This window comes from Borostomias antarcticus, assembly GCF_949987555.1.
Source record: "Borostomias antarcticus genome assembly, chromosome: 18".
Lineage (NCBI taxonomy): Eukaryota > Metazoa > Chordata > Actinopteri > Stomiiformes > Stomiidae > Borostomias > Borostomias antarcticus.
Window position 1 is genome coordinate 5,444,899 of NC_140251.1, and position 26,691 is coordinate 5,471,589.

Here is a 26,691-nt window from a genome sequence, read left to right on the forward strand (position 1 = left end):
GTGGCACCACAGCTGTTACTAATCCACAAATTAGACAAGAGAGAAGATTCAGGCAGATTGCTTGTAACCTACTGTACTCCATAGCTTGTATATGATCACATGTTATGTTAATGTTTATGTGGTGATTAGTCACCTGTATACTTGCCTTTTCCTTTGTGTGATTGGTCGATATGGGTATATATGCCTGTCATGGGGGGTGGAACTTGTCACTAGAGAACGCAGGACAGTTTGAGCCTCACTAACTCATTCCACTTTGTTGTAACAAATGGACTGTACTCCAGTGTTGATGAAAGGAAATAGTAATCCTTTTTTAATTAACCACTATAACTTCCTTGAGAATGCAATGATTTGCATCATGGTGACATTGCCTATGGCTTCTCCTGTAGCACCCTCTGCTGGATTTATTGGGTTACTGCCCTCTCCTCTGGTGCCTAAAAATAATGTTCAATCTCCACATACTAACTCGGCAGGAAGGTACCCCAACAACACTGGCAGGAATGTACCCCAGTGGTTAGAGCATGTGAACCCCCTAACCCTAAACCTAACTCAACCCTGGGGAGGAAGGTAGCCCAGTGGTTAGAGCATCTGAAAGGTTACTGGTTCAAGACTGGACCAGGCCACAACAACCATTGCCTTCTGTTGTGTCCTTGAGCAAGGCAATAAAATGGAGGCACAGGAAGTGATGCAGGTCAGTATACAGCTTCTTACTTCCATTTCTCCAAAACATTTGCCATGAAAATTGTCACCTGGCTCTGACTGTGACAAGGATATGAGGCATGTGTAAAACAAAGCAGTGTATTAACTAAACCAAAATCCTCAATAGAAATATTGGCTATGAGGTGTGGGAGCCAGTGTGTGAGTGGATAAGGATTTTGAATGGTGCAAAACTAAAATAAAGATAAATCAACCAAGTGGTGTGTTGAGAGAAAGGACTCCTCAGGGAATGGGGAAGGGCGGTCTCAAAGCTTTGGGACACGGGGCCCAGGGGCGGTTCTTCCAGCCACTTCCTGCACAGGAAAACGAGCAAAGTTCTGTCGCATTCGTTATTTGTCCTCAAAGACTGCTGGAGTAAATTTGACTCACGGTTTATAATCAAGTTTGCTGATGATTCAGTGATTGTCAGTCTGCTGCAGGACCATGAAATGGGCCATGGACCAGTCTTGGACAATTTCATCCAATGGTGCGACAATTCTTACATGCAACTCAATGTCTCTAAGACAAAAGAGATGCTTATAGACTTTCGCCGAAACCATCCTGTCGCGATACATCTGAACTCTGGTATCAGTGGCGTAGCTGAGGAGACAGTCAATATAGGTACTTGGGCACCATCCTGGATGAAAAATTGCTTTTGATGCCAACACTGACCTCATCTGCAAAATGGCCAATCAGAGACTGTTTGTCTTGAGAAAGTTGAGGGGCTTTAATGTTGACAGATCACTCTTGAAAATGTTTTATTCACCTTTTATTGAATCAATTTTAACTTTTGCAATGATTTGCTGGTTTGGCAGCTCCAGTGTGTTTAACAAAAATAGGCGCTAACAAATGATCTTGGCCATGTCTACCAAGCTAGAACTACTCAGAGGACAGAAGCCATTTTGCCGGCCCCTCAACACCCTCTTCATGCAGAGTTTTGACTTTGATGGACTTGATGTCTTATAGCTCATTGCAGTTTTACTATGATGACAGCCACTGTACTGTATGTTAGGCTATATATGTTATATGTATATGTTTATCTTTTTTTGTTGTTGTATATGTATGTGTATGTTGACCACTGTTTGCAAACCGAATTGCCCCTTGGGGACAATAAAGATGATCAAGTCAAATCAAATCAGCCGACACAGCAGGGGGTCATCAGATCCTGCCGCTCCACGCCTCTGGACTAGGTTTACATCACTTCCTGTGGGTGGCGGCACAGAACACAAAATACAAGGGTGTTATACAAATACAAACTGACCCTGGCTAATTAACCAATGAAAACATTTGGTTAATAATAATAATAATAATAATAAACATATAATAATAATAATAATAATAATAATAATAATAATAATAATAATAATAATTGTATTTATAAAGCACTGCCACTTTTCATTATGAGACAATCTCCAAGTGCTGATTTATCAAGGAAAATCCCATAGGGCATATATGCTGAGCTAATTCAGAGCCATAGGGAAAGTATTTGAAAGGTCAGATCCCCTTGGCACACAAGCTGGAGACCCCAATGTCAGGCCTACCAAGAATCTCATTTTGGCTAGGCTGTGTTACGTTGCATTTAAAGATAACTTTATCTAAGCCTTACTGTGAGTTGTTGCAGTGTTTTGTTGGTGTAGCTGCCCCTCGTCAATGTTGAATAAGCTAAAAGCACTTTGAGCTGCATTTATCTATATGAAAGGTGCTCTACAAATAAAGTTGTATTCTTATTCTTGTTATTATTCTTATTCTTACTATTATTATTATTATTATTATTATTATTAATTGCTTCCGGCTGGTTCCAGCTCAATCCTTATGAACAGCAGCTGCGTTAACGGCAGGTACCATTGTGACAGAGGTAGAGGGATGCGCGTGTGTCAGTTCAATGTGGGAGGATAAGGGGCTGAGCAATAGGCTATAAAAAATACTTATTTAGCGCACGCACATCCTCGACCCACGGGGGATTGTGGGGGGATTTACGCGGATTGTCATTCTGGCACAGCGGTAGCAGCGATGATGCACAAACGCCTGACGGTCAGGAATTGCGTGTCTCTTTAATATAGAGTGTAGCCTATATTTAAATACGGGACAGAGGCAATGCTCTTATAGGTTGAGGGGAAATCGTTGGCACTGACACGAACATAATTTGCCTAGATGCGTTTCTAGAGGAGGCTATCTCTCTTGATTGTCGGGATCGCATTGGCGGAGGATGCTCTAGTCCGGGAAGAGAGCTCTGTAGAAACCTGGCAAGGCTGCGTTATAGACGGACATTCGCTCTGGGGTTTTGTGAGTTATCCGGCAGCATATAGGCCTGATACACGTTTGTTTTATTCATACGGGCACCTTCCTTGCACGGGATTAGAAAATCAATAGGATAGACGAGTGATAATCAGTTGCATTATGCACAGAATGATTTGCATATCTTATATGACACAGTTGCATGCCAATTAGATGTTTTCCGTCTGTCAGTTAGGCGTCGGTGTACCCGCAGCAATGTGCCTGTCGGTCGGATAGACAGCCAAAGGGTTTGTCAGAGATTTTCATAGCCTACCGTAGCTAGCTTATGAACGTTAGTTCCCCGAGTTCCGAGTCAAATCTGGTTAGGCTACGAGTCCTGTGCTTTTCGCATGCACTGGGATGCGACGTCATGAGTTGAATTCGCCTGACAGATGTTGCTGTGTTCCAGTTGCAAGGCTTCCCTTTAGGCGATATATTTTTTTTGGCTACAGTAGGCTACTGATCTAGTAAATGATTAGTCCTCTTTCGATACTCGACTCCTAATAGCTTACACCATAAGAATAGGACATCACAAACATGATACCCGGGGGGCCCGCATCAATGCTCCCGTCGTCGGAGGCTAAGTTGTACCAGACTAATTACGTGCGGAACTCTCGTTCCATCGGACTTCTGTGGGCCATCTTCACCATCCTTTTCGCCATCATTAACGTGATCATCTTCAGCCAGCCGTACTGGATCGGGGATGGCGTGGACACGCCGCAGGCCGGCTACTTCGGCCTCTTCCACTACTGCATCGGTGACGGAATAGCCAGGGACCTGACCTGCCAGGGCTCCTTCTCCGAGTTCGGCGCGATACCCTCCACCGCCTTCAAGGCCGCGTCCTTCTTCATCGGCATGTCCATGTCGCTGGTCATCACCTGTATCGGCTGTTTCGCCCTCTTCTTCGCCCTGAGCACGTCCACAGTTTACAAGATTTGCGGCTGGATGCAAGCATCCTCAGGTTAGTGTCACGCCTCTTTTATCTCTTCTAACCTTTGATAAATATATCTCTCCAGTAGCCTTGAAACTCACTTTCTCAAGAAAATTGGGTTCTGTTGCAGAAACCGAGATCTCTAGTCCCATATGGTCCTGTTTATGTTGCACCCGCCCTTATTGCCCAATTAAGGCTATGATTGTTATCTAATATTGACAGGCTGCTTTACTTTGTATCGCCCCATATACTGACGGTGAGTCTTTCTTACATGGACTCATCCAGCTATGGGTCGAAATGGACCATACTGCATAATGGTGCTGAGCGGACAGTCGTAGGTTGTTGCTGTCCATGGTCCTGAAGTTTAAACGCTCCCCTGGTGTTGCTGAAAGGACAGCTAGCCTAGCCTACCTCGCACCACATTTGTTTGTTACCTCTTCTAGATCGTTAACTTCATCTATTTAACGAATGCGTGTCATGTTAACATACTTTTTAGGCGGTTTGATATCATTAATATAACGCGGTATTGAATGAACAGTCTAACGGCTTCCAAACGCAAAATCAAGATTAGCCCTGAGGTAATCTACTATGTATGTGTACATGGAGCACTTGGCATTACATTACCTTACAGTCATTTAGCAGACCCTTTTATCCATTACAATAATTGCATTTAATGTAGGTAGTCAGTCTAGGCCCACTAGTACTCCCCTGCACAAGTGCATCTCCACTCTAAACAAGTGACTAAGAGCATAATCTACAGAAATGCTAAAGCCAAAGTGCAAGTTTCAAAAATATGTATAATAGGTGTTTAACACTGTTACCTTTAGGAACGAAGATGCTTGACAACATCTTTATAACTTTGACCCACAGTGTGATGATCTCAATGTAGAAGGCTATTAAGATGCATAAAGTGTTGTGCAGCCGGCAAGAAAGCCTGTGTGCAATTTTAAAAAGATATAGGAGTACTCTCTTCTCTGCTGGAGAAGTGTTTTCTTATCCCTGCATCTTTACCAGGCTTGTGAAATGGTTGACAAGACATTGGAACAGCCCACTGTCAAGCCTTTTCTAGTGCTTAATACAGTACGTTTACAGAGCCTCTATAGAAGTCGACAGGCCTGAAAAACCCTGCTAAGAGAATTAATGGAATCTTCCATTCCCTGAAAGCAATCTGCTTCAACTGCCATCAACTCCCAACTGTGTGCTACAGGCCTTTCCCAGCTCAGATCTGCCCCGGCTCCTGCTCCCGACAACCACGGACGAGGGGATTATTGGGAAGTCCAGATCGTGGAGCTAACACCGTTACCTTTAGCCTCAGGCTAGGCTAGGCTAATCAATCTTACACCGTAACCTTTAGCTCCAGGTTAGGTTAGGCTAAGCTAACACCGTTACCTTTAGCCTCAGGCTAGGCTAGGCTAATCAATCTAACACCGTTACCTTTAGCTCCAGGCTAGGCTAGGCTAAGCTAACATCGTTACCTTTTGCTCCAGGCTAGGCTAAGCTTACGCCGTTACCTTTAGCTCCAGGCTCAGCTAAGTACTCTGCGCTGCACCTGACATGGCTCAGCCCAGTGGTGGACATGTGGTTCACTTGCACCTCTGATGCGACGCTTACTCTGATGTGACAATAACACGTAATCAGCATTGGCTTTGCCGAGTGCTGAGCACCCAGGTGTGTGTGTGTGTGTGTGTTTGATCATAATGGGTTTCTCTGGGCCTGCTATAGACCCTTCCCCATCTCATATCAATCCACGGACACAGTCTGCTTCCTAGGCAGGAGTCCCACGTCCTCCTCCCTCTGTTCTCTCTCTCAGTCTCTCTCTCTCTCTTCATCTCTTTCTCTCTCTCTCTTTTCATCTTTCTCTCCCTCCCTCTCTTCATCTCTCTCTTCATCTCTCTCTTATCTCTCCCTCTTCATCTCTTTCTCTCTCTCTCTCTTTTCATCTTTCTCTCCCTCCCTCTCTTCATCTCTCTCTTTCTCTCTCTCTTCTCTCTCTCTCTCTTTCTCTCTGTCTAAAGCAGTCCCATGTACGTGAGTTGTCTGACAGCACCAGATTATAGAGTTTGCTTGTTCTGCCGTTGCGCATTAGCATGGTGCACTCAGTCTGTCCCCTTGCCCAGGTCGTGTTTGGAAAACCATATCAAAAGTTTTGACATCATTGTCACTGGTGTTGGGATGCACCCGATCTTCTACACTAATATTTGTAATTTCCTGTTTATTGATGCAGTGTGTCCCGTTGAGAAAAAATATCTATTTTGCTAGGGAGCCGTGCATACAGAAAAATGCATATATCAAATATAGACAAAATACAATCATAACATACATATAAAATATAAAATAAAAAGAGAATATACAAAAATACAAAGAGAGAAAAAAAAAACTGTCTCAGATGGCAACTCCATAGCAAGGTCATAGCTGGCAGCCCACTATACCCGTGACTGATGGGATGGTATAAAGCGGCTGGCACCGTAGCTCTCACAACTCCCCTGACACATCCATCCATTTGCCTGGGGTCCAGAGGTGACTCATTCACTCAGACAACCTACACATCACAGGCCTCCTCCCCCCTCTGCCAGGTCCATGGGAGCGGGCGTCTCAGAGGCTCTCCGCTATGTGAAACACCCAGGGAAAGGGCTGAATGTTTCATGAGAGCGTAAACCATCAGAGCAGCTCTCAAAATGGTGGCAAGCGCAGCAGTGCACGGTTCTTGGAGGGGAGTTGGACGTAGCAGTGCATTCGTCCACGCGTTGCTGTCCGCGCTTTTTGCTGGGGCTATTATTGTCTATGTGTGTTCTCAGGTCCGACACTCACAGTAGATGGATAAAGCCGTATGTTTCTAGCACTGGGCTGAGCACGGCAGCCTAGATGTGACATGCAAGGCCTTTTACCCTGTACCCCTCCATTACCCTTATTCTTCTTCGCTCTTCCCTTCTCTTTCAACCCTCGTACACTTTCTTCCTGTATGTCTCATTTTAACCATACCTTCCCTTCCATACCAACCATACCTCCTTCTCTCTTTCTCTCTCTCTCTCTCTCTCTCTCTCTCTCTCTCTCTCTCTCTCCCCCTCTCTCTCTACCTCTAGCTCTCTCTCTCCCTCTCTCTCTTCCTCTTCCTCTCTCACTCTCTCTCTCTCTCTCTCTCTCTCTCCCTCCCTCTCATTCCTGGAGCTCTCCACTTAATTCCAACCAAAGCTGATAAACAAAGCTGCCAGTGCCTTCCAGACCGTGAGGTATGTAGTATATATAGGTATATGTATGACATATATATCTATAACAAATCCTGCTTCTCCTACGCTGTAAAGAAAAAAATGGTTGAGGTCACATTCCTGCCCCTGCTTGATTATGGTGACTTATTATACATGCACGCCTCTGCGCAACACCTGCACTGGCTGGACACTGTGTACCACAGTGCCCTGAGGTTTATCACAGGGTGCAAAGCTCTGACCCACCACTGCACTCTTTATGCCAAAGTCTGGTGGCCCTCACTGGCTCTGCGCAGACTAACACACTGGTATATTTTCATTTACAAGTCCATTATCGGCCTGCTTCCCTACTACCTATGCCTAGGTACTGTACATCACACTGCAAACCAGCACTTACTCCCTACGTTCAAACGACCCACTCCTGTTGTCTGTCCCCAGGGCTCATACAGAGCTTAGCAAGCAGGCCTTCATGTTCTCTGCCCCTACAGCCTGGAACCTCCTGCACACAGATCTGAAGCTTAAGGAGCTGATCCCACTCAATGCTTTTAAAAACATAGTGCATGGCTTGGTGACAGACTCCATTGGAGCTTGATGTTCTTTTTTTTTTAATTTAACACTCTTGGCCAGGGCTCCTTTGCAAAAGAGATTTCAATCTAAACAGGATTTCCCCTGGTTAAATAAAGCTTTAAATCAAAATAAAAAAAACATTGTACGAGATTTCTTTACTGCATTAGATTTAGGTAATGGAAGTGTGTAGCGTTCCATAGCTGCATGTCTGGTATTATAATAGTGTTCATCATTAGTTCTTGTGAATATAAACAGATAGGCTCTCTCAAGGTACAGCTGTTTCTTAAAAACAGGATGATACTATAAGCCAGTCTGTTTTCCACCCTCATCCATGACAGCCTTGTATGCATCCCTTCCACACCGTCCCTCATTCAATAGTGAAGGGCCAGGCGGGCAGCTCTGCTCTGAGTGAGTTGGATCTTGTTAAGCTCTTGTTTGAGGCACTGGACCAGACTGCTGGACAGTAATCCAGGTGGGATAATACAAGGAATTGTATTACTTGTACCATTGTCTTTTCTGTTAAGAAGTAGGCAGACTTACTCAGGGACAACATCATGGACAACATCACCCCCACCCACCTGGCCAAAACCCCTGCCCCCCTCCCTCCCCCCACTTCCTATAACGGCCAAACCCTGAACAGCTTTACTGAAGTCACTGAGGTTCAGCTTTCCAACGCTGTTCTGAAAATGAACTCCTCCAGCAGCTCCCTGGATCCCATCCCCACATCCCTTCTAAAATCCTGCCTCCCAGCCAGGCCCGGCAGAAGGCGATTGGCTGCCCTAGGCAAAATAACGACAGTGCGCCCCCGACAAGTTGTTGAGCTTGACAAGCTGCGGCTTGGGCCATGACCAAGGCAAAGCAGCGGGTGTGGGAGGAGTTCGGAGAAACCATGGAGAAGGACTTTCGGTCGGCACCAAAGTGTTTCTGGAAGACCATCAGACACCTCAGGAAGGGAAAGCGGGGGACCATCCAAGCTGTATACAGCAAGGAGGGGACACTGCTGACCTCAACTGAGGAGGTTGTTGAGCGTTGGAAGGAGCACTTTGAGGAACTCCTGAACCCGACTAATCCACCCTCTACGATTGAGGCAGAGCCGGAAGATGATGGGGGGTCGTCAATTTCCTTGGAGGAGGTCACTGAGGTAGTCAAACAACTCCACAGTGGCAGAGCCCCAGGGACTGATGAGATCCGTCCAGAAATGCTGAAGGCACTGGGTGTAGAGGGGCTGTCTTGGTTGACACGCCTCTGTAACATTGCGTGGAAGTCTGGGTCAGTGCCGAAGGAGTGGCAGACTGGGGTGGTGGTCCCAATATTCAAAAAAGGGGACCAGAGGGTGTGTGCGAATTATAGAGGCATCACATTACTCAGCCTCCCAGGGAAAGTTTACTCCAAGGTGCTGGAAAGGAGGGTCCGGCTGATAGTCGAACCTCAGATCGAAGAGGAACAATGCGGATTTCGTCCTGGTCGTGGAACTACCGACCAGCTCTTCACTCTCGCAAGGATCTTGGAGGGGGCTTGGGAGTTTGCCCAACCTGTCTACATGTGTTTTGTGGACTTGGAGAAGGCTTACGACCGGGTCCCTCGAGAGGTCTTGTGGAGGGTTATGCGGGAGTATGGGGTGAGGGTGTCCCTACTTACTTACTCTCTGGATAGGTTCGCAACTGAGTGTGAAGCGGCTGGGATGAGAGTAAGCACTTCTAAATCTGAGGCCATGGTTCTCAGCAGGAAACCGGTGGCCTGTCCGCTCCGAGTAGGAAATGAGTCCTTACCCCGAGTTCAAGTATCTGGGGGTCTTGTTCACGAGTGAGGGAACCATGGAGCGGGAGTTTGGCCGGAGAATCGGAGCAGCTGGTGTGGTTCTGCAGTCGCTTTACCGCACTGTTGTGATGAAAAGAGAGCTGAGCCAAAAGGCAAAGCTCTCGATCTACCGGTCTATCTTCGTCCCCACCCTCACCTATGGTCATGAAGGATGGGTCATGACCGAAAGAACGAGATCACGGATACAAGCGGCCAAAATGAGTTTTCTCCGGAGGGTGGCTGGGGTCTTCCTGAGAGATCGGGTGAGAAGTTCAGTCATCCGGGAGAGACTCGGAGTAGAGCCGCTGCTCCTTTGCGTCGAAAGGAGCCAGTTGAGGTGGTTCGGGCATCTAGTGAGGATGCCTCCTGGGCGCCTCCCTAGGGAGGTGTTCCAGGCGTGTCCGGCTGGGAGGAGGCCGCGGGGTAGACCCAGGACTAGGTGGCAGGATTACAACTCCGAGTAAAAGAAGATGATGTCCGCACACAGTATAAGGTCTCTGTCCCTGCTTTATTCACCCCCAACTAATGCACATAATTAACGTTTTGCCCACAAGGGCTTGTTCAGAGGGATTACATCTCCGCACTGGCCTGGGAGTGGCTAAAGATTCCCCAGGCAGAGCTGGTTGATGCTGCTAGGGAAAGGGATGTCTGGGGCCCCCTGCTGGAACTGCTGCCTCCGGGACCCGACCCCGGATAAGCGGATGGATGGATGGAAGTTGCGGCAGAGTTAGTGTCGTTATGTGTGAGCCTCATTTAAACCTCTTCAGGCTGGCATTAAAGACAAACATACTTCCACAACACAGAACCTTCCAGAGACCAAAACAAAATAAGGGAGGGGGGAAATTAATTTCAGTTGGAATTCAAACCAGGCCAATCAGCGTCCTTTGAATGCGATGATGGGAATTAGGAATTAAACTGCGCAACGTGATTGGTTAGGGGATGAACTTATCACTAAGGATTCCTTCGGCAACGCCCGTCTCGGAAAGCAGCTGCAATGGGAGCCTGTTCAAGACTGAATAATGAAGTGAAACGGAATGGCAATTCAGTCTGAGTGTCAGGCCAGGAAATTAATGGAGGAAGAGAAGATAAAAGAAGCGAGTGAGAGGAGCTGCGGAGCTGCAACAAAGGAAGGGCTAGGAAGCAGAGGGGTTAGGAAGAGAGGAGAGGGGCTTGGAAGAGAGGAGAGGGGCTAGGAAGAGAGGAGAGGGTCTAGGAAGAGAGGAGATGGGCTAGGAAGAGAGGAGATGGGCTAGGAAGAGAGGAGAGGGGTTAGGAAGAGAGGAGAGGGGCTAGGAAGAGAGGAGAGGGTCTAGGAAGAGAGGAGATGGGCTAGGAAGAGAGGAGATGGGCTAGTAAGAGAGGAGAGGGGCTAGGAAGAGAGGAGAGGGGCTAGGAAGAGAGGGGATGGGCTAGGAAGAGAGGAGAGGGGCTAGGAAGAGAGGATAAGGGCTAGGAAGAGAGGAGAGGGGCTAGGAAGAGAGGAGAGGGGCAAAAACCTGAAAGTTTCCTCTCTCTGTCACTGTCTCTCTCTCTCTCTCTCTCTGTCATTATCTCTCTCTCTCTCTCCATTAATTCCACAACAGAGTCTGGGACTGAAAGGGAGAATTAAAGCACGGTTAAATGGGGAGATGGCTAGCAGTGAGAGAGACAGAGAGTGTGTGAGAGAGAAATAGAGATTTTTTATTTAGTCCTCATACTGCAGCAAGTCTACGCCTACTGAATAGACTGTGTTCTTGTTTTGTAGTTTATAACGCTTAGGTAGCCAGTATCGGTGAAGTACCACATCCATACAGAGTACCGTACTTTATGATGGGAAAATGTGGACTCCTTTTCAAACGTGTGTGTGCATGCGCTCTTGTGTGTGTGTGTTTGTGTGCATGTGTGTGTGTTTCATAGAGCCACCATTAGATCCCCAGGGTTGAGATTGGCCCCTGCGTTCCTGCAGACTGATGAGGAGGCTCTTTCCAGTACGCCAGGCCTCCCAGAGAAACAACAACGATCTGAGGTCAACACATCCGAACGACACTCCTCTTCAGCCAGGACTAGCATGCAGGCATACAAATATGTATTCTGTAAAACATGCGGATAGATAAAGGTTTTCTGTACTTCATAGACGTACAGCCAAACTCTCACTGCAAAAGACATTGGCCTGTGATAGAAAAGCAATACTCCTGCCAATACCCATTAGTTGTGTTTAGGCATGTGTGTGTATGTGTATGCACTGGGCTTATGTGTGTATTGTGTATTTGTTAATGTTTGTGTGTGTGTGTGTGTGTGTGTGTGTGTGTGTGTGTGTGTGTGTGTGTGTGTGAGTGTGTGTGTGTGTGTGTGTGCACTGTTTTCTTTTCATTTATCGTACACAATAATTCTTCCAGGTTATCATTAAATGCTCCTACCTGTACCTTAGACCCAGGTTTCCTATATACACACATTACAATAATATTGCTCTTCTTTTCCATTTGTACTTCCACAGTTACACATTCAAATAGCTCATCAATTACTGTTGTCATACATTCAACTGCTCTGCATTTCAAGTCACTATCGACAAACAGGGCCACACCTCCTCCCTTCTTAGTTACTCTACTGCTATAATACATCTCATACCCGTCAATGGAGAACTCAATACCTCTCTCTTGATCTAACCATGTTTCAGACAGAGCGAAACAGAGAGATCTTGCTTTTCAGAGTCTTCAAATATTCAGTGATCTTAGAAAAAATGTCATATAAGCTTCTGCCGTTGAAATGCATCAACGAAAAAGAATTGTCTAGTTCAACACAGTCATTAAATTGTTCCTCGGTGTAATAGTTACAAGTGGCATTTATTAAATTGAACACATGACTGGCCGGGTCAACGTCACATTCAAAATCATGCATTTTATATTCTGTGTTTTCACTCTCATTTGGCTCAGTCATTTGTTCGTTTTAGAGTCTATATAGGCTAATGTAATTCAGATAATATTTCGGTCTGCATAACCTACCGTTCCTTGACGGACAAGGCGTTGCCTGGCACGTAGTGCTCCATGTCCAGCTTCCCAGTCGGCTGTGATCTTCCTCTTGATGCTGGGCCGCTGTTCTTTCTCCAACTCCGAACCAATGTCCCCAAAGTCCATGTCCATCAATCCCCAGACATATTCCGATAGACATCTCCCACACCACCGGTATGCCAGTAGTGTCTGCATGTCCTGGCTCAAGGTCTCCTCCACGGCCTGCCAGTCTCCAGCAGAGTGCACCAGCGTGAGGTCGTCTGCGTAGGCATTCTTCCTGGAGACTGTGTTCGGCAGGACGTAGGTGTAGATGTTATAAAGGAGGGAGGCCAGGACAGATCCCGTTTCGATGCGGGTCGATTAGTTCTGTGTTGTGATAGAGGAGAGACAGAGGAGAGATGTACTGTGAGGGAGGAGAGACTGTGCAATTAGGGAGGAGAGACTACTGTGATGGAGGAGAGACTGTAACTTTTATTCCTGTATTTTATTTTGTCCTGCATTTTGTTTTAAATGTTCTGCAAAGTACAAGAGAATGTTATTAGAACGACTTGAGGGAGGAAGAGAAAGAAGGAAATGTATGTTGGAAATGGAGAAGCTGGATTTTTGGTGCAAGGTGTGCCTAGTAACACAACAGTAGGCCACTGACAGCTGATGTGGTCCCTTGCTCAGAAAGGATGTTTGAGGCACTGGTGAAAAGCCAGCAAGCAACTATACAGAAGGACATTGTATGTAAGAGAGTGGAGAGAGAGAATATTTCAGTATGTGATAAAGCATTTAGTTTTATATGACCTTTTATGTGTTGCACTTTGTCTTGATGCTTTTAATGTCTCATGTAAAGTACTTTGAATTGCCTTGTTGCTGAAATGTGCTATACAAATAAACTTGCCTTGCCTTGCCTGCCTTGCCTTGTGTTGTGATGGAGGAGAGACAACTGTGATGGAGGAGAGACTGTGTTGTGATGGAGGAGAGACTGTGTTGTGATGGAGGAGAGACTGTTGTGATGGAGGAGAGACTACTGTGATGGAGGAGAGACTGTGTTGTGATGGAGGAGAGACTGTGTTGTGATGGAGGAGAGACTACTGTGATGGAGGAGAGACTACTGTGATGGAGGAGAGACTGTGTTGTGATGGAAGAGAGACTACTGTGATGGAGGAGAGACTGTTGTGATGGAGGAGAGACTGTGTTGTGATGGAGGAGAGACTGTTGTGATGGAGGAGAGACTACTGTGATGGAGGAGAGACTGTGTTGTGATGGAGGAGAGACTGTGTTGTGATGGAGGAGAGACTACTGTGATGGAGGAGAGACTGTGTTGTGATGGAGGAGAGACTACTGTGATGGAGGAGAGACTGTTGTGATGGAGGAGAGACTACTGTGATGGAGGAGAGACTGTGTTGTGATGGAAGAGAGACTACTGTGATGGAGGAGAGACTGTTGTGATGGAGGAGAGACTGTGTTGTGATGGAGGAGAGACTGTGTTGTGATGGAGGAGAGACTACTGTGATGGAGGAGAGACTGTGTTGTGATGGAGGAGAGACTACTGTGATGGAGGAGAGACTGTTGTGATGGAGGAGAGACTACTGTGATGGAGGAGAGACTGTGTTGTGATGGAAGAGAGACTACTGTGATGGAGGAGAGACTGTGTTGTGATGGAAGAGAGACTACTGTGATGGAGGAGAGACTGTGTTGTGATGGAGGAGAGACTGTGTTGTGATGGAGGAGAGACTGTGTTGTGATGGAGGAGAGACTGTGTTGTGATGGAAGAGAGACTACTGTGATGGAGGAGAGACTGTGTTGTGATGGAAGAGAGACTACTGTGATGGAGGAGAGACTGTGTTGTGATGGAGGAGAGACTGTGTTGTGATGGAGGAGAGACTACTGTGATGGAGGAGAGACTGTGTTGTGATGGAGGAGAGACTGTGTTGTGATGGAGGAGAGACTACTGTGATGGAGGAGAGACTGTGTTGTGATGGAGGAGAGACTACTGTGATGGAGGAGAGACTGTGTTGTGATGGAGGAGAGACTGTGTTGTGATGGAGGAGAGACTACTGTGATGGAGGAGAGACTGTGTTGTGATGGAGGAGAGACTGTGTTGTGATGGAGGAGAGACTACTGTGATGGAGGAGAGACTGTTGTGATGGAGGAGAGACTACTGTGATGGAGGAGAGACTGTGTTGTGATGGAAGAGAGACTACTGTGATGGAGGAGAGACTGTGTTGTGATGGAGGAGAGACTGTTTTGTGATGGAGGAGAGACTGTTGTGATGGAGGAGAGATTGTGTTGTGATAGAGGAGAGACAGGAGAGATTGTACTGTGATGGAGAGACTGCTCTTAGGGAGGAGAGACTACTGTTATGGAGGAGAGACTGAGTGCTGTGAGGGTGGTGGTGGTTGTTTGGGATGATTGCAGAACCCATGTGTATCCAGTGTGGGTTAGGGTATGTGTATCCTCTATAGGGTAGGGTATGGGGGGGTTAGGGTATGTGTATTCTCTATGGGGTAGGGTATCAGGGGGTTAGGGTATGTGTATCCTCTATAGGGTAGGGTATGGGGGGGTTAGGGTATGTGTATTCTCTATGGGGTAGGGTATCAGGGGGTTAGGGTATGTGTATTCTCTATGGGGTAGGGTATCAGGGGGTTAGGGTATGTGTATTCTCTATGGGGTAGGGTATGGGGGGGTTAGGGTATGTGTATTCTCTATAGGGTAGGGTATGGGGGGGTTAGGGTATGTGTATTCTCTATGGGGTAGGGTATGGGGGGGTTAGGGTATGTGTATTCTCTATGGGGTAGGGTATCAGGGGGTTAGGGTATGTGTATTCTCTATGGGGTAGGGTATCAGGGGGTTAGGGTATGTGTATTCTCTATGGGGTAGGGTATCAGGGGGTTAGGGTATGTGTATTCTCTATGGGGTAGGGTATCAGGGGGTTAGGGTATGTGTATTCTCTATGGGGTAGGGTATGGGGGGGTTAGGGAATGTGTATCCTCTATGGGCGTCCCTAGAACAGCGCTGACCCACGACCCACTTCAATCAAATCAACTGGAGGCACAACAATGCCTTCTGCACACTAATCCACACACGCACACACACACACACACACGCCATACAGTAGTGCTGCAGTAGCCATCTGTCCCACTCACCAAGGTAAGATAGAAACGGTGTCTGGAGCACCAGCTCATCCCCTCCACCCCCACAGCCTTCTCCATGTGTCTCACTACCTACATAGCCCCCCCCCCCCCCCCCACCTCACACACACACACACATTTTCAACCTACCCCTACACTCTGCACAGCTGACTTAGCTTAAAACCACCCCCGCATTAACAATATTTTTTATTCGCATTTTTGTTAAGAAGCACAGCCAGTTGAACTCTGCCTAATTAGTGGTGGTCTGTAGGGGAGTGATCAGCTGTGTGCCTGGCGGCTGTGCTTATGGAGGAGAGGAGGGGGGGGGGGGGGGGGGGGGGGGGGGGGGTGATGATACAGAGCCGAACACATATGGATGGACACAGTGCGTCGGCATACATAGATGACCCACGGTGCCTTTCTAGCCGCCTGATCTTAAAGATACACCGAAAGGGACGTTGGAGAACATCTTGCTTCTGACGTATTTCCGCCTGAAACGGGCTGCAAGGGCGGGACATACGTTTAGATGAATTTCATTGGAACGTTATCGAGCAGGCGGGATATTCAACACTTGAGGCTGCAGAGTAGTTGACGTTTTGATTGACAGAGTGGATGTCGTGAGATTATTGGCCTAAAATCTAAGGTACCTGGTGTCGTAATTGCACGTGACCTACCGTTTTTCCAGGAAGTAAGAAATTGTATACTTTGATATAAGATTACAACAAAAGTAGAATTTTTTGGCATACATCGTTGAATAGGTGAACACTATGACCAATTATGTGAACCAAAATGGGACAGAATGCTTTTTTAATTTCTGTGCGACTTTAAATATAGGGGAGAGAACAGACGTGTAGTATGGTCAGAGTCCCAGTGTGCCCGTCAGCCGTAGACTGTGGTCAGGGTCCCAGTGTGCCCGTCAGCCATAGACTGTGGTCAGAGTCCCAGTGTGCCCGTCAGCCATAGACTGTGGTCAGGGTCCCAGTGTGCCCGTCAGCCGTAGACTGTAGTCAGGGTCCCAGTGTGCCCGTCAGGCATAGACTGTGGTCAGGGTCCCAGTGTGCCCGTCAGGCATAGACTGTAGTCAGGGTCCCAGTGTGCCCGTCAGGCATAGACTGTAGTCAGGGTCCCAGTGTGCTCATCTGCCGTAGACTGTGGTCAGGGTCCCAGTGTGCCTGCCAGGCGGAGGCTATGCATTTGCCGTCAGACTTTAATCTCTGTGATCTGAGAGCCGGCCAGGCAGCCTGCGGGGAGTGAGGAGGTGAGAGAACAAGGACATTGTGACCCATTAAAATGTACCATGCGGTAATGACAGCAGCAGGCGGTCTGTGTGTGTGTATGTCTGTGTGCAACTGTGAGTGTATGTGTGTGTTTGTGTGTGTGTCTGTGTGCAACTGTGAGTGTGTGTGTGTGTGTGTGTGTGTGTGTGTGTGTGTGTGTGTGTGTGTGTGTGTGTGTGTGTGTGTGTGTGCATATTCGGTAAGAACTTTAAAGTCACACTTCGTGAAGAAGACAGGGTGCCTATTGGCCTGTGTGCCAGAGGAAACATTGTGTAAATATAGGACACTGCTGCTACTGCATACATTTTTTCCCAGCTTGTGCCGCAGTTACCGTGGTATCGTCATCATGATGATGTGCTAAATACATAATTAGTCAATGACCTCATTTAACGCACGCCGCTACCTCCGCATTGGGCTTGGGTGCCCTCGGTTCGGACAACATTCATATCCACTGTGTTCAGTTCGGCCCGCGTTCATATCTGCTGTGTTCAGTTCACTAGACCCGGGGTTAGATGAGCCTCAGAGACGTTCCTCTGAACAGAGCACCAGCCCCCCCCCCCCACAGAGATCAACGGAGTTTAGACATTCCTCTAGATCAGAGGACCAGCACCCCCCAGCCCCCCCCCCCCCCCTCCTCCCCCCACCCCCTCCAGTCTCTGTCATCCGTGGGCCTTCCTGTCCTCGTCCTTCCCCTCGCCTCCCGTCCCGGAGGGATCGATACGGGCTAGCGAGAGGCCGTCTCGGGGGCCGGGGCTGGGCGCGAAGTTAGCATTCAGAGCACGTCTCTGCTCAGAACGTGTTACAGTAGCTGGCCAAAAGGAAAGCAAGAAAGGAGAAAGAGTGAGTCTCTGAAGACTACACCATGTTAGTGGACATTAGCTCACTCAGGGGGGCAGAGGACAGTAGCTATTGCACCGAAAGACTACACCACGTCAGTGGACATCAGCTCACTCAGAGGCAGGGGACAGCACCGACCCTCTGTTACTGAGAGGGACCCATCTTGTCTCAGTGAAGCTACTTTTTAATGAGCCAGGTTAATAGTGTATGAATACAGATGACTTCTCTAGTCCATTAAGCAGTCTGGTGGTAATCAGTCCTGGTTTAATGGTGCTGCTCAAAGAAGAGATGAAGAAGAGACACTAATGTGTGTGACCTTCCTCCCAGTCTTAAAGGTCACTGTAAAACTACCATGGTTCCTGGTGTGCTGGACAATTTGAAACTGTTTAACACCATGACAGAAAATCCTGTTGGAAATGCCGTAGATGTTCCCTTTTTTTCATTCTGACGCCACTGTGTAAACCCAGAGCTAAGAGGCTGAACAGAGCGGCCAATCCTAACGTCAGATTAATTTCCTGCATCATTGTGCATCCCATAAGTCTCAGCGGTTTCCGCCGGCCAATGAGGTTCGCTCCTATTCCTCCACGGACATGTTAGTAAAGATTATTTTGCAAGATTGCAGTATGGTGAAAAGTTTGTGTAAGCAGTCACAAATAGTTGGTCTGAGTGCTGCGGATGGGATAAACTATTTCCTGCTGTATTTTAATCCTTGACGATGTGAAGGGATAGGTAGATTGCTGAGAGTATTATGTGCTTGCTGTGCGAAAAACAGCAAGCTCAACTCTTCCCGGGGGCATGAGTTAAGTTTTTCTAATAACTGGGGCATAACTTGATTTTGTGTTTGTAAACGCTCTCCCTCGCGAAGCCTCGTGCACCTCCTCCACGGGAGACGGGCGTCAGGAACGTGTCTCTGAGACCTGGATGACGTTACAAACATTGACACCTTTTCATTCACAAAAGCACGAACCCGGGCTTCGTCGAGTTCCTATCAAGACAGGAACGTTGCTGAGAATTCATACTGAATCCGAATTAATTGTAGCCTGGGGATTTGTCCATTTGAACCGAATTACTGGAGAAAGTTCTGAAACACAGGTCATGGTCATATCATTGTAAAAGAGAAACGTTCCACAGTTCCCCTCTACTGTAATAAAGGTAAATGGGAAAGGGTTTTGTTCTCCACAGAGCTCTTATTGTATACTCATATTAGTTGACACGCTACATAAAGCAGGTTCTGTCACAACAAGAGCTTGTGCTCTGTCTTACGCGGAGACATTTTCACAGCACATTAACTGACTTTACATACAGAATGCTCTGTAATTGCTCCATTTATCTTGCCTCAATTAAGGTCTATCATTATGTGAGGCAGAAGTCATCAGTGCAGGGCGTAACGGCTCATCTGAGAACACACAGATTTATCTTCGTTGGCCGGCTGAGGGCTGGATCCACCTGCAGTTCATCACTGGCACCTGCGATGAGACTGTGAGCCCAGCCAGCCAAATTAACACCCCGCCTTCTGCTCTCAAAACGCAGAGAAACGCCACACTCCCCGTCTTAGTGGCCATTTTGTCTTTGGGAAAGTGGTGGGGCGGCACGTACTGTAGCTCGGATGTGTGCCGAAGTGTCCTTGAGCAAGACACTGAGCCCCAAAATCACTCACGTGCGGCACAGTGGCGCAGTACCTTGTAGGGATGCACTGAGACATCATTATCTGTATCTGTTCAAACAGCAAAATTATAATTATATAGTTAGTACTGAAATATATTTCCACATCCTCATACTTTTCTTTTCATCTCTCTCTCTCTCTCTTTATTTTATAAACTTAAGTTTTATGAACTTACTGAATCCTATTTAAATAAACCTACAGTATGTATAAATAAAAACATTCTGTTTTGCATTGGAAATACAAACTTTAATTAAAAACTACAGATTCTTACACTAGATACAGATTCTAACTATGACTCCAGAGACAAGGGAGATGATGAGTTCTCACCTGTCTGTCGTTCTGTCTCTCTCCCTCTTGTCTATCTTGTCTCTCTCATCCCCCTCTCATCTCCCCTCTCTCAATATTGATCCTGCAGTTCTGTAAGGATGTTAACAGTTAACCATTTAACTGGTAACCAGATACTAATTCTAACCCATTAAACTTATTAAGCAGTCAATTTTTGAATTTACATGCATAGCCCATCAACTGTAGCCTGAGTCCAGTTGTTTGCTGATTCTAAATTAAAGTTCTCAATGGAGTGTAACGAGTTGACAATTCTGTCTGATATCAGGCTACATCAACTAGGATGTGGGGGAAAAAATATCTTAATTCCAACAGAAGAGGGTGCTGGGCTACCATTTCAGATGCCAGCTGTCACATGACTAGCAATGTTCACTCTCACAGAGTCAGACAACAACATGAAGCAAGCAAAAGCAGAGTTTGGAAATGAATGACATGTGCAATGCGGTCTTCAAACTTAGCAGCAGCAAAACGACAATGCAGGCAGTACCACATACATAGTAAACATCCACAAGCCACATTTCGTCTCAGACTGAGTGTAACCTATTCTTTGAAGTTATTGTCTAGTTGACAACGTTACTCTTACCTAAAGTTATGGCTCTAGGCTCAAGTTTTTTCCCCATAACATTACTGACCTCTGTGTATTGAGTCCAAAAAATCCTGCCTGTTAGAGAGATGGAGAGAGGGAAGAGGGTGAGAGGCAGACAGAGAGAGAGAGAGAGAGACAGAGAGAGAAGGACTGTGTACAAGGCTTCAACAAGGTTGTGAACGATCTGAGAGACAAGGCTAGAAGGGCTTTCTACACCATCAAAAGGAACATCAAGTTGGACATCCCAATCTTAACCTGACTAAATATACTAGACTCTGTTCTAGAACCAATTTCCCTTTACGATTGCGAGGTCTGGCGTCCACTTGCCAACCAAGATTTTACAAAATGGGGCAAACACCAAATAGAGACTGCATGCAGAATTCTGCAAATCCATTCTCTGCATCCAATGCAAAACACCAAACAATGCAAGCATAGAATTAGGACAGTTATTGAAATCCAAAAGAGAGCTTTTACATGTTACAATCACCTAAAGGAAAGTGACCCAGACATGCTCCATAACAAAGCCCTCACCTACAGAGATACTGCAGAGATGCCCCCTCAGCCAGCTGGTCGTGGGACTTTGTCCACAAACACAAGCAGAGCAACCAGACAGAAACCCCACCAGACTAAACCAAATTATAAGAAAACAAAAAGAAAACTATCTGACACATTGGAAAGAATCTACCAAAAAACACAGCAAAATGGAATGCTATTGTCCCTAAACAGAGAAGTGGTAGAATACCACTGTGATGGACCCAAAACTAAGGAAGTCCTTGACTATGTACACTCAGCAAGCACAGCCTCGCCACCAAGAGAGGCCACCACAGACAGACCCGGCACCCTAGAGACAGACTGTGTACTACCCACTGCACACAAATTGAGTTTCACTTTTTAACTACCTGCCAACTGTACCAGGACATCAGAGATACATAGTTCCCACAGATTACAAACACCCCAAAAGATTTAGAAAACTTCTAAAAAAACTCCCATATCTGCTGGGGGAAATACAGCAATGTAAAAATATAGCAGCAAGATTTGTGAGCAGTTGTGACAGGAAAAGGATGTCCATAGGAACACAACCACCGTTAAGACTGTCAGTCTGTATCCCTGCACACCACGCTTACTTATTTATTCACTCAATTCACCTATTTGTATTAACATTTATACTTTAAAATGTTGGTAGACTTGCGATGCCAGACTTTCGAGATCTCCGCTACCGAAAGTCTGGAGACATCTCTATCGAGAATCTGGGCTAGAATAGCTGAATCCCAAATCGCGCACTTAGGCTAAAGTGCAGAGCACTCGCGCCCTTGTGGCCTTACATGCGCGTTCCCGCTAAGTCCACAAGGGCTCAGGGGAGTCCCAAAACGGAATTGCTAGGTCCACAAGTGCGCCACTGCCGCCATTTTGCGCACTTTAACCGCACTTACCGAAAGTCTGCAATTTCGCGGACTTAGCAGAAAATACCCACAGTCCACCGCGTCTCATGTGACACAGTGCTTGAGTGCATCCGAGTCATGATCCGAGTGCATCACACATAAATTATGACATTTGCCGATAACACAACATTGATCTTGAAATCCACTTGCTGCAAACATATCCCACCCAACATAATTTTAAAATTATTATTAAATTAAAACAGACGTCAGTCGGTCAATTTGCAGAGCCGAGCAGAGAGCTGAGGAGCGCGTCAGAGCAGCCTCTGCCTTGGAGGGACGCAGCAGCCAATGAAAACAAAGTGGGAGGGGCATTGAGCTAAACTGGTTTGGGAATCGTTGGCGCGCAGCTGGAAGTGCTGTCCCATTTAATTCACAGCCCTGCACCCTCTGGCCCTTCCAGCTGACGTCATTTAAGTGCTCAGGCCTCAGGCCGCAAGTGCGAGGGGCCGCAAGGTCGGTTTGCGCACTCAGATTGGGATTCATCTTACAAATGCCTGCTACCACTGCTACCAATCAGAATCACTCCCTATCCTCCAATAGGGTGAATAACCCACCTTACCAGAAATTATGTCCTCCCCTGAATTCGCTCATAGTGAAACAATCTTGTCTGGAGTGGAACACAACATTGGATATGGATGTCCTGGCGAGCATCGTTATATTTGATTCTGTTTTTTCGACCGTGTGCTCAATCCACAAGTTTGGCACAATTAAGGATTTGCAACGACTTTGTTTAAATCCTTTAACCCAGGACAAGAAAGATGTAGGCTATTGGCTTGGTTAGGCTATGTAGCCTAACAGATTCCTTGCGTTGGGTTTTAGCCCATCCAACTACAAAGTCCCAGGCAGACGGTCATCTGCGCTAGTTTTGATTTTACAACAATTTTTCACAACACCCGCATAAATTCACGTCTGCAAACAAGCCAGCTAATGTTAGTCTGTAAAAAAAGAAGAAAAAAAAAGCCTAGTGCTGGTGCTGCCTAGTGTAGCCGTCTTTTGGCATAACTAATTTAGTGCTACATAGCTAGCTAACGTTAATTCGCTCAGCTGGCTAGCACTAGGTTAGCGAATCCCTTGCTACAATGGTGCCATGTCATTGTTCCGACCACTCAGTAGTCCGAAAAATCCACTACTGGTCCGACATCCCATTGGTCCGACAGCCCGTTCTTCCGAAAACGCAACACCAATTGCACTTAACTCCAAAGTACTTCTTAACTCCCATACAAAGGGTTGCTTAAGAATGGTTCCTTAAAGAAGGTTCTTTATCGGGAAACGCGTTGTTAGGCTTAGGTTTTTTCCCCATAACGTTGCTGTAATGGATATAAAGTAAATAAATAAAGTCTGCTGGAACGCACAAATCCATACCTACCAAAACGTAATGACCAGTTAACATAAACTGAATTAAGAAACTTGCTGCTTGACCTTCCAACTTTATCTGACAACGGGTGAGTGAAAAACTGAAAATGTGTCCTCTCTTATCGCCTAGGCATTGCCAGTGGTCTCATCTACGGTGTCCATATTAGGACATCCTCACACCTCAGACGAAAAGGCATCAGTCCTCAGACAAAAGGTTGTCAGTTCTGGTGTCTCACACTAAAAGGCATCACTCCTCGGATGAAACGGCCTCACTCCTCAAACGAAAAGTTGTCAGTTCTCGTGTCTCACACTAAAAGGCATCACTCCTCAAATTAAAAGTTGTCAGTTCTCATGTCTCACCCTAAACGGCATCACTCTTCAAACAAAAATGTATCAGTTCTCGTGACCCACACTAAACGCCATCGTTCTTCAGACGATACGGCCTCAGACCAAACGGCATCTCTCGAAAAAGCCTCGCACGAAAAGGCCTCAGTTGATTTTTTTTGTAGCTCATTAATATTCATGAACCAAGCGCTACCTGATTGGCCGATGAAACGTAGCGTAAGGCGTTCATTCATTATGTTGTCCTAGTGATTTTGACGCTAGCTGGCTGGCTGGAGTAAGATAGCTACGTTAGCTAGCATAATTTATAACCGATCATCACCCACTAAACCAATATATTATACAATATACAACAAAACAACTACTCGTCCTCTCTCTGTATATGAATGCTATCCTATATCACCAGCACAGATATACTCAAGTCAAAACATATCTTCATTATTGTCTATATATGTCTTTAGGGGGACATGTCTTTAGGAGGACATGTCTTTAGGAGGACATGTCTTTAGGAGGACATGTCTTTAGACACACAGAAGAGGAGGACATGTCTTTAGGAGGACTTGTCTTTAGACACACAGCTGAACAGGACTTGTCCCTCCGTGGAGCAGAGCAGATGTAGAGAAAAGCAGGCCACCAGAGGCCGATCTAGCTTTCCCTCAGTCCCTAGCGACAGTGTAGCCTCTCTCAGGTCAGTGGTGTACATGAGAATCGCCACAGGGATCAATACTGAAATGTGATTGGTCGTCTGTGCACATATGCTTTTTCCCCATAGAGATGCCACTCCGGTGTCAGACGTGAGCTCCGAATTTTACTGAGACGGTCTCATGAACAGTACCTGTCAGCGCCAAGATGTGTCACTGTGAGAAGTGACAAATGATGTTCAGACCATTAGTGTTGCCTCCATCTCGCACAAAGATGATTATCTACAGTGTATGAGCTGCAGATGTAATAAGGCAGATCGATATGCAGTGTGACATAGAGAGAGAGAGAGAGAGAGAGAGAGAGTGTGTGTGTGTGTGTGTGTGTGTGTGTGTGTGTGTGTGTGTGTGTGTGTGTGTGTGTGTGTGTGCGTGCGTGTGTGTGTGTGTGTGTGTGTGTGTGTGTGTAATTCAGTTTGTTACAGCTATTTAAACAGGGAGCTGCAGAAAATGGGATTCACAAAAGACTGGGAGCTGAAAAACGCTAAGCCCATTTCATGGCTCCAATGCAACAGATGTGTGAGAGATGAGGGAGCAGAATTACTGAGCCCTGCAGAGAGAAACTTTGGCAAGACACACACACACACACGCACACACACACACACACACACACACACACACACACCCACCCACACACACAAACAAACCCACAGACATAAACAGACACACAAACACACAGATATGAGGATCTGCCACCTGTCGAAGCATCTGCTGTTCTGCCACTCCCCAGTCCACCTGTTGTCTTGGTGAGAGGTGCCTGTAGGTATACACTTTACACGTAGGTAACTCTCTGTCTATACACACTAGTTATAACTTTTCATTCGTTGTCCTTGTCAACTGGCTCCTCACCACTTTCATCAATCTCAATGTATGTATGTATGTATGTATGTATGCCATGTATGGACAATGCCAAACATGTCCTGCTCGCAAACACGTGCGCACACACAGAGCCACGGATGCATTCGTGGGCGGAGGTCTAAGCTCTCCGAGCACCATTTCTAGTTTACTTGTTGTTTGCGCTGCTATTGTGTCTGTTGTTGTGTACGCTGCTGTAGTTTGTGTTGTTGTTTACGCTCTTGGGGTCTCTCCAGAGAGCACAGGCCAAGAGAGGTGCATAGAGGATGAGAGAGAGGGGGGCAGGATGAGAGAGAACACTTCAACTGATCCGTTTTATCCTTCTCTCTCTCTTTAAACATCTCACCACCCCAACCCTCCTCCTTTCTCTCTATCCTTTTACTTCATCCCTTCTTCATCCTCCCTCCCAAATTACCCCTCATCCTCCTCTCCTCCTCTCTTTCCTCTCCCTCCATCCTCCTCTCCTCCTCCTCTCTCTCCTCCTCCCTTTCCCCTCTCTTCATTTTCCTCTCCTCCTCCTCCCCCTCCCTTTCTTCTCCCTTCATCCTCCTCCTCTCCCTCCTCCTCACTCTCCTCCCTCCTCCTCTCTCTCTCTCTCCTCCTCCCTCTCCTCGTCAGGGGTGTGTCTGGTCCTGGGCTGCATGATCTATCCGGAGGGGTGGGACTCAGACGAGGTGCGTCGGATGTGCGGCGAGCGGACGGACAAGTACAGCCTGGGCGCCTGCTCGGTGCGCTGGGCCTACATCCTCGCCATCATGGGCATCCTGGACGCCCTCATCCTCTCCTTCCTGGCCTTCGTCCTGGGCAACCGGCAGGACGGCCTGATGACCGAGGAGCTGCTGGCTGAGAGCAAGGGTGAGCGGGAGGAGGGTACACACACACACACACACACATGCATGCACGCACACACAGACACACACAGACAGACGCACACACGCACAGACGCACACACACAGACAAACACACACAGAGACACACACACACAGACACGCGCAGATACACAGACGCAAACGACACACAAACATAGGCGCACAAAGCGAGATACCCACCCTATCAAACAGACCTGCAACCACCACTGTGATAACCCCTTCTATCACATCTAAACCTCCTCCCAGCCCAGTAAAGGTTGGTGTTACGTCATGGTTTATTTAGTCATGATAGCGGCCCGACTGGACATATAGACACAGTGGGCCCGCTGGGCCTCCGTACTCCTCTGCGTGTCTGCTGGGGGAATGGGCTTATGGCGCGTTCCAGGCAACCCGTAACTCGTGTTTTTCCGACCTTCTACACGTGAAAATGCACTGGAATGGCAGTCAAACCCGGAACTTCCCACCCGTGAACTCGTACCAGATCGATGTACTCCCAGTTGCGCTCTCTGACGTCACACAGCCCTCTAAGCAAGATGGCAGCCCCCATGGGTATGGCGACAAAGATAACTTTAGGGCAACGTAAAGTAAATTTGTACGTTGTAATCAAAATAATACAAACAATTATGCACTACAATCTTTTATGTGTATATAATGATGCCCAAATATGTTGACAAGAGATAGCTAGTGCTAGCTAGCTAACATTAAGGTAAACCTGAACGTGACCATGCAAACGGCGAAAAGTCGATGATGTCAATAAAAAAAAATTCTTAGCATCGCGAAATTAGGCATACAATGTTTAGCTTTCCAGCTCTGACAATGTGCCAAATCTCAAGCTTTTACCATATCGGCTTGTTTACATTTATCC

General features: G+C 46.9%; 1 protein-coding gene across 1 annotated transcript; it reads left to right on the top strand.

Moving 5' to 3' along the window:
• Nucleotides 1-3,504: 3,504 nt before the first annotated feature.
• Nucleotides 3,505-26,080, top strand: LOC311320597 (LHFPL tetraspan subfamily member 3 protein-like; the record flags this gene model as incomplete). The annotated part of the gene is made up of 3 exons (XM_084452384.1): nucleotides 3,505-3,928; nucleotides 25,576-25,812; nucleotides 26,073-26,080. The coding sequence occupies 3 exons, from the start codon at nucleotides 3,505-3,507 to the stop codon at nucleotides 26,078-26,080; spliced, it is 669 nt and encodes a 222-aa protein (XP_084308510.1).
• Between the last annotated feature and the right edge of the window lie 611 nt (nucleotides 26,081-26,691).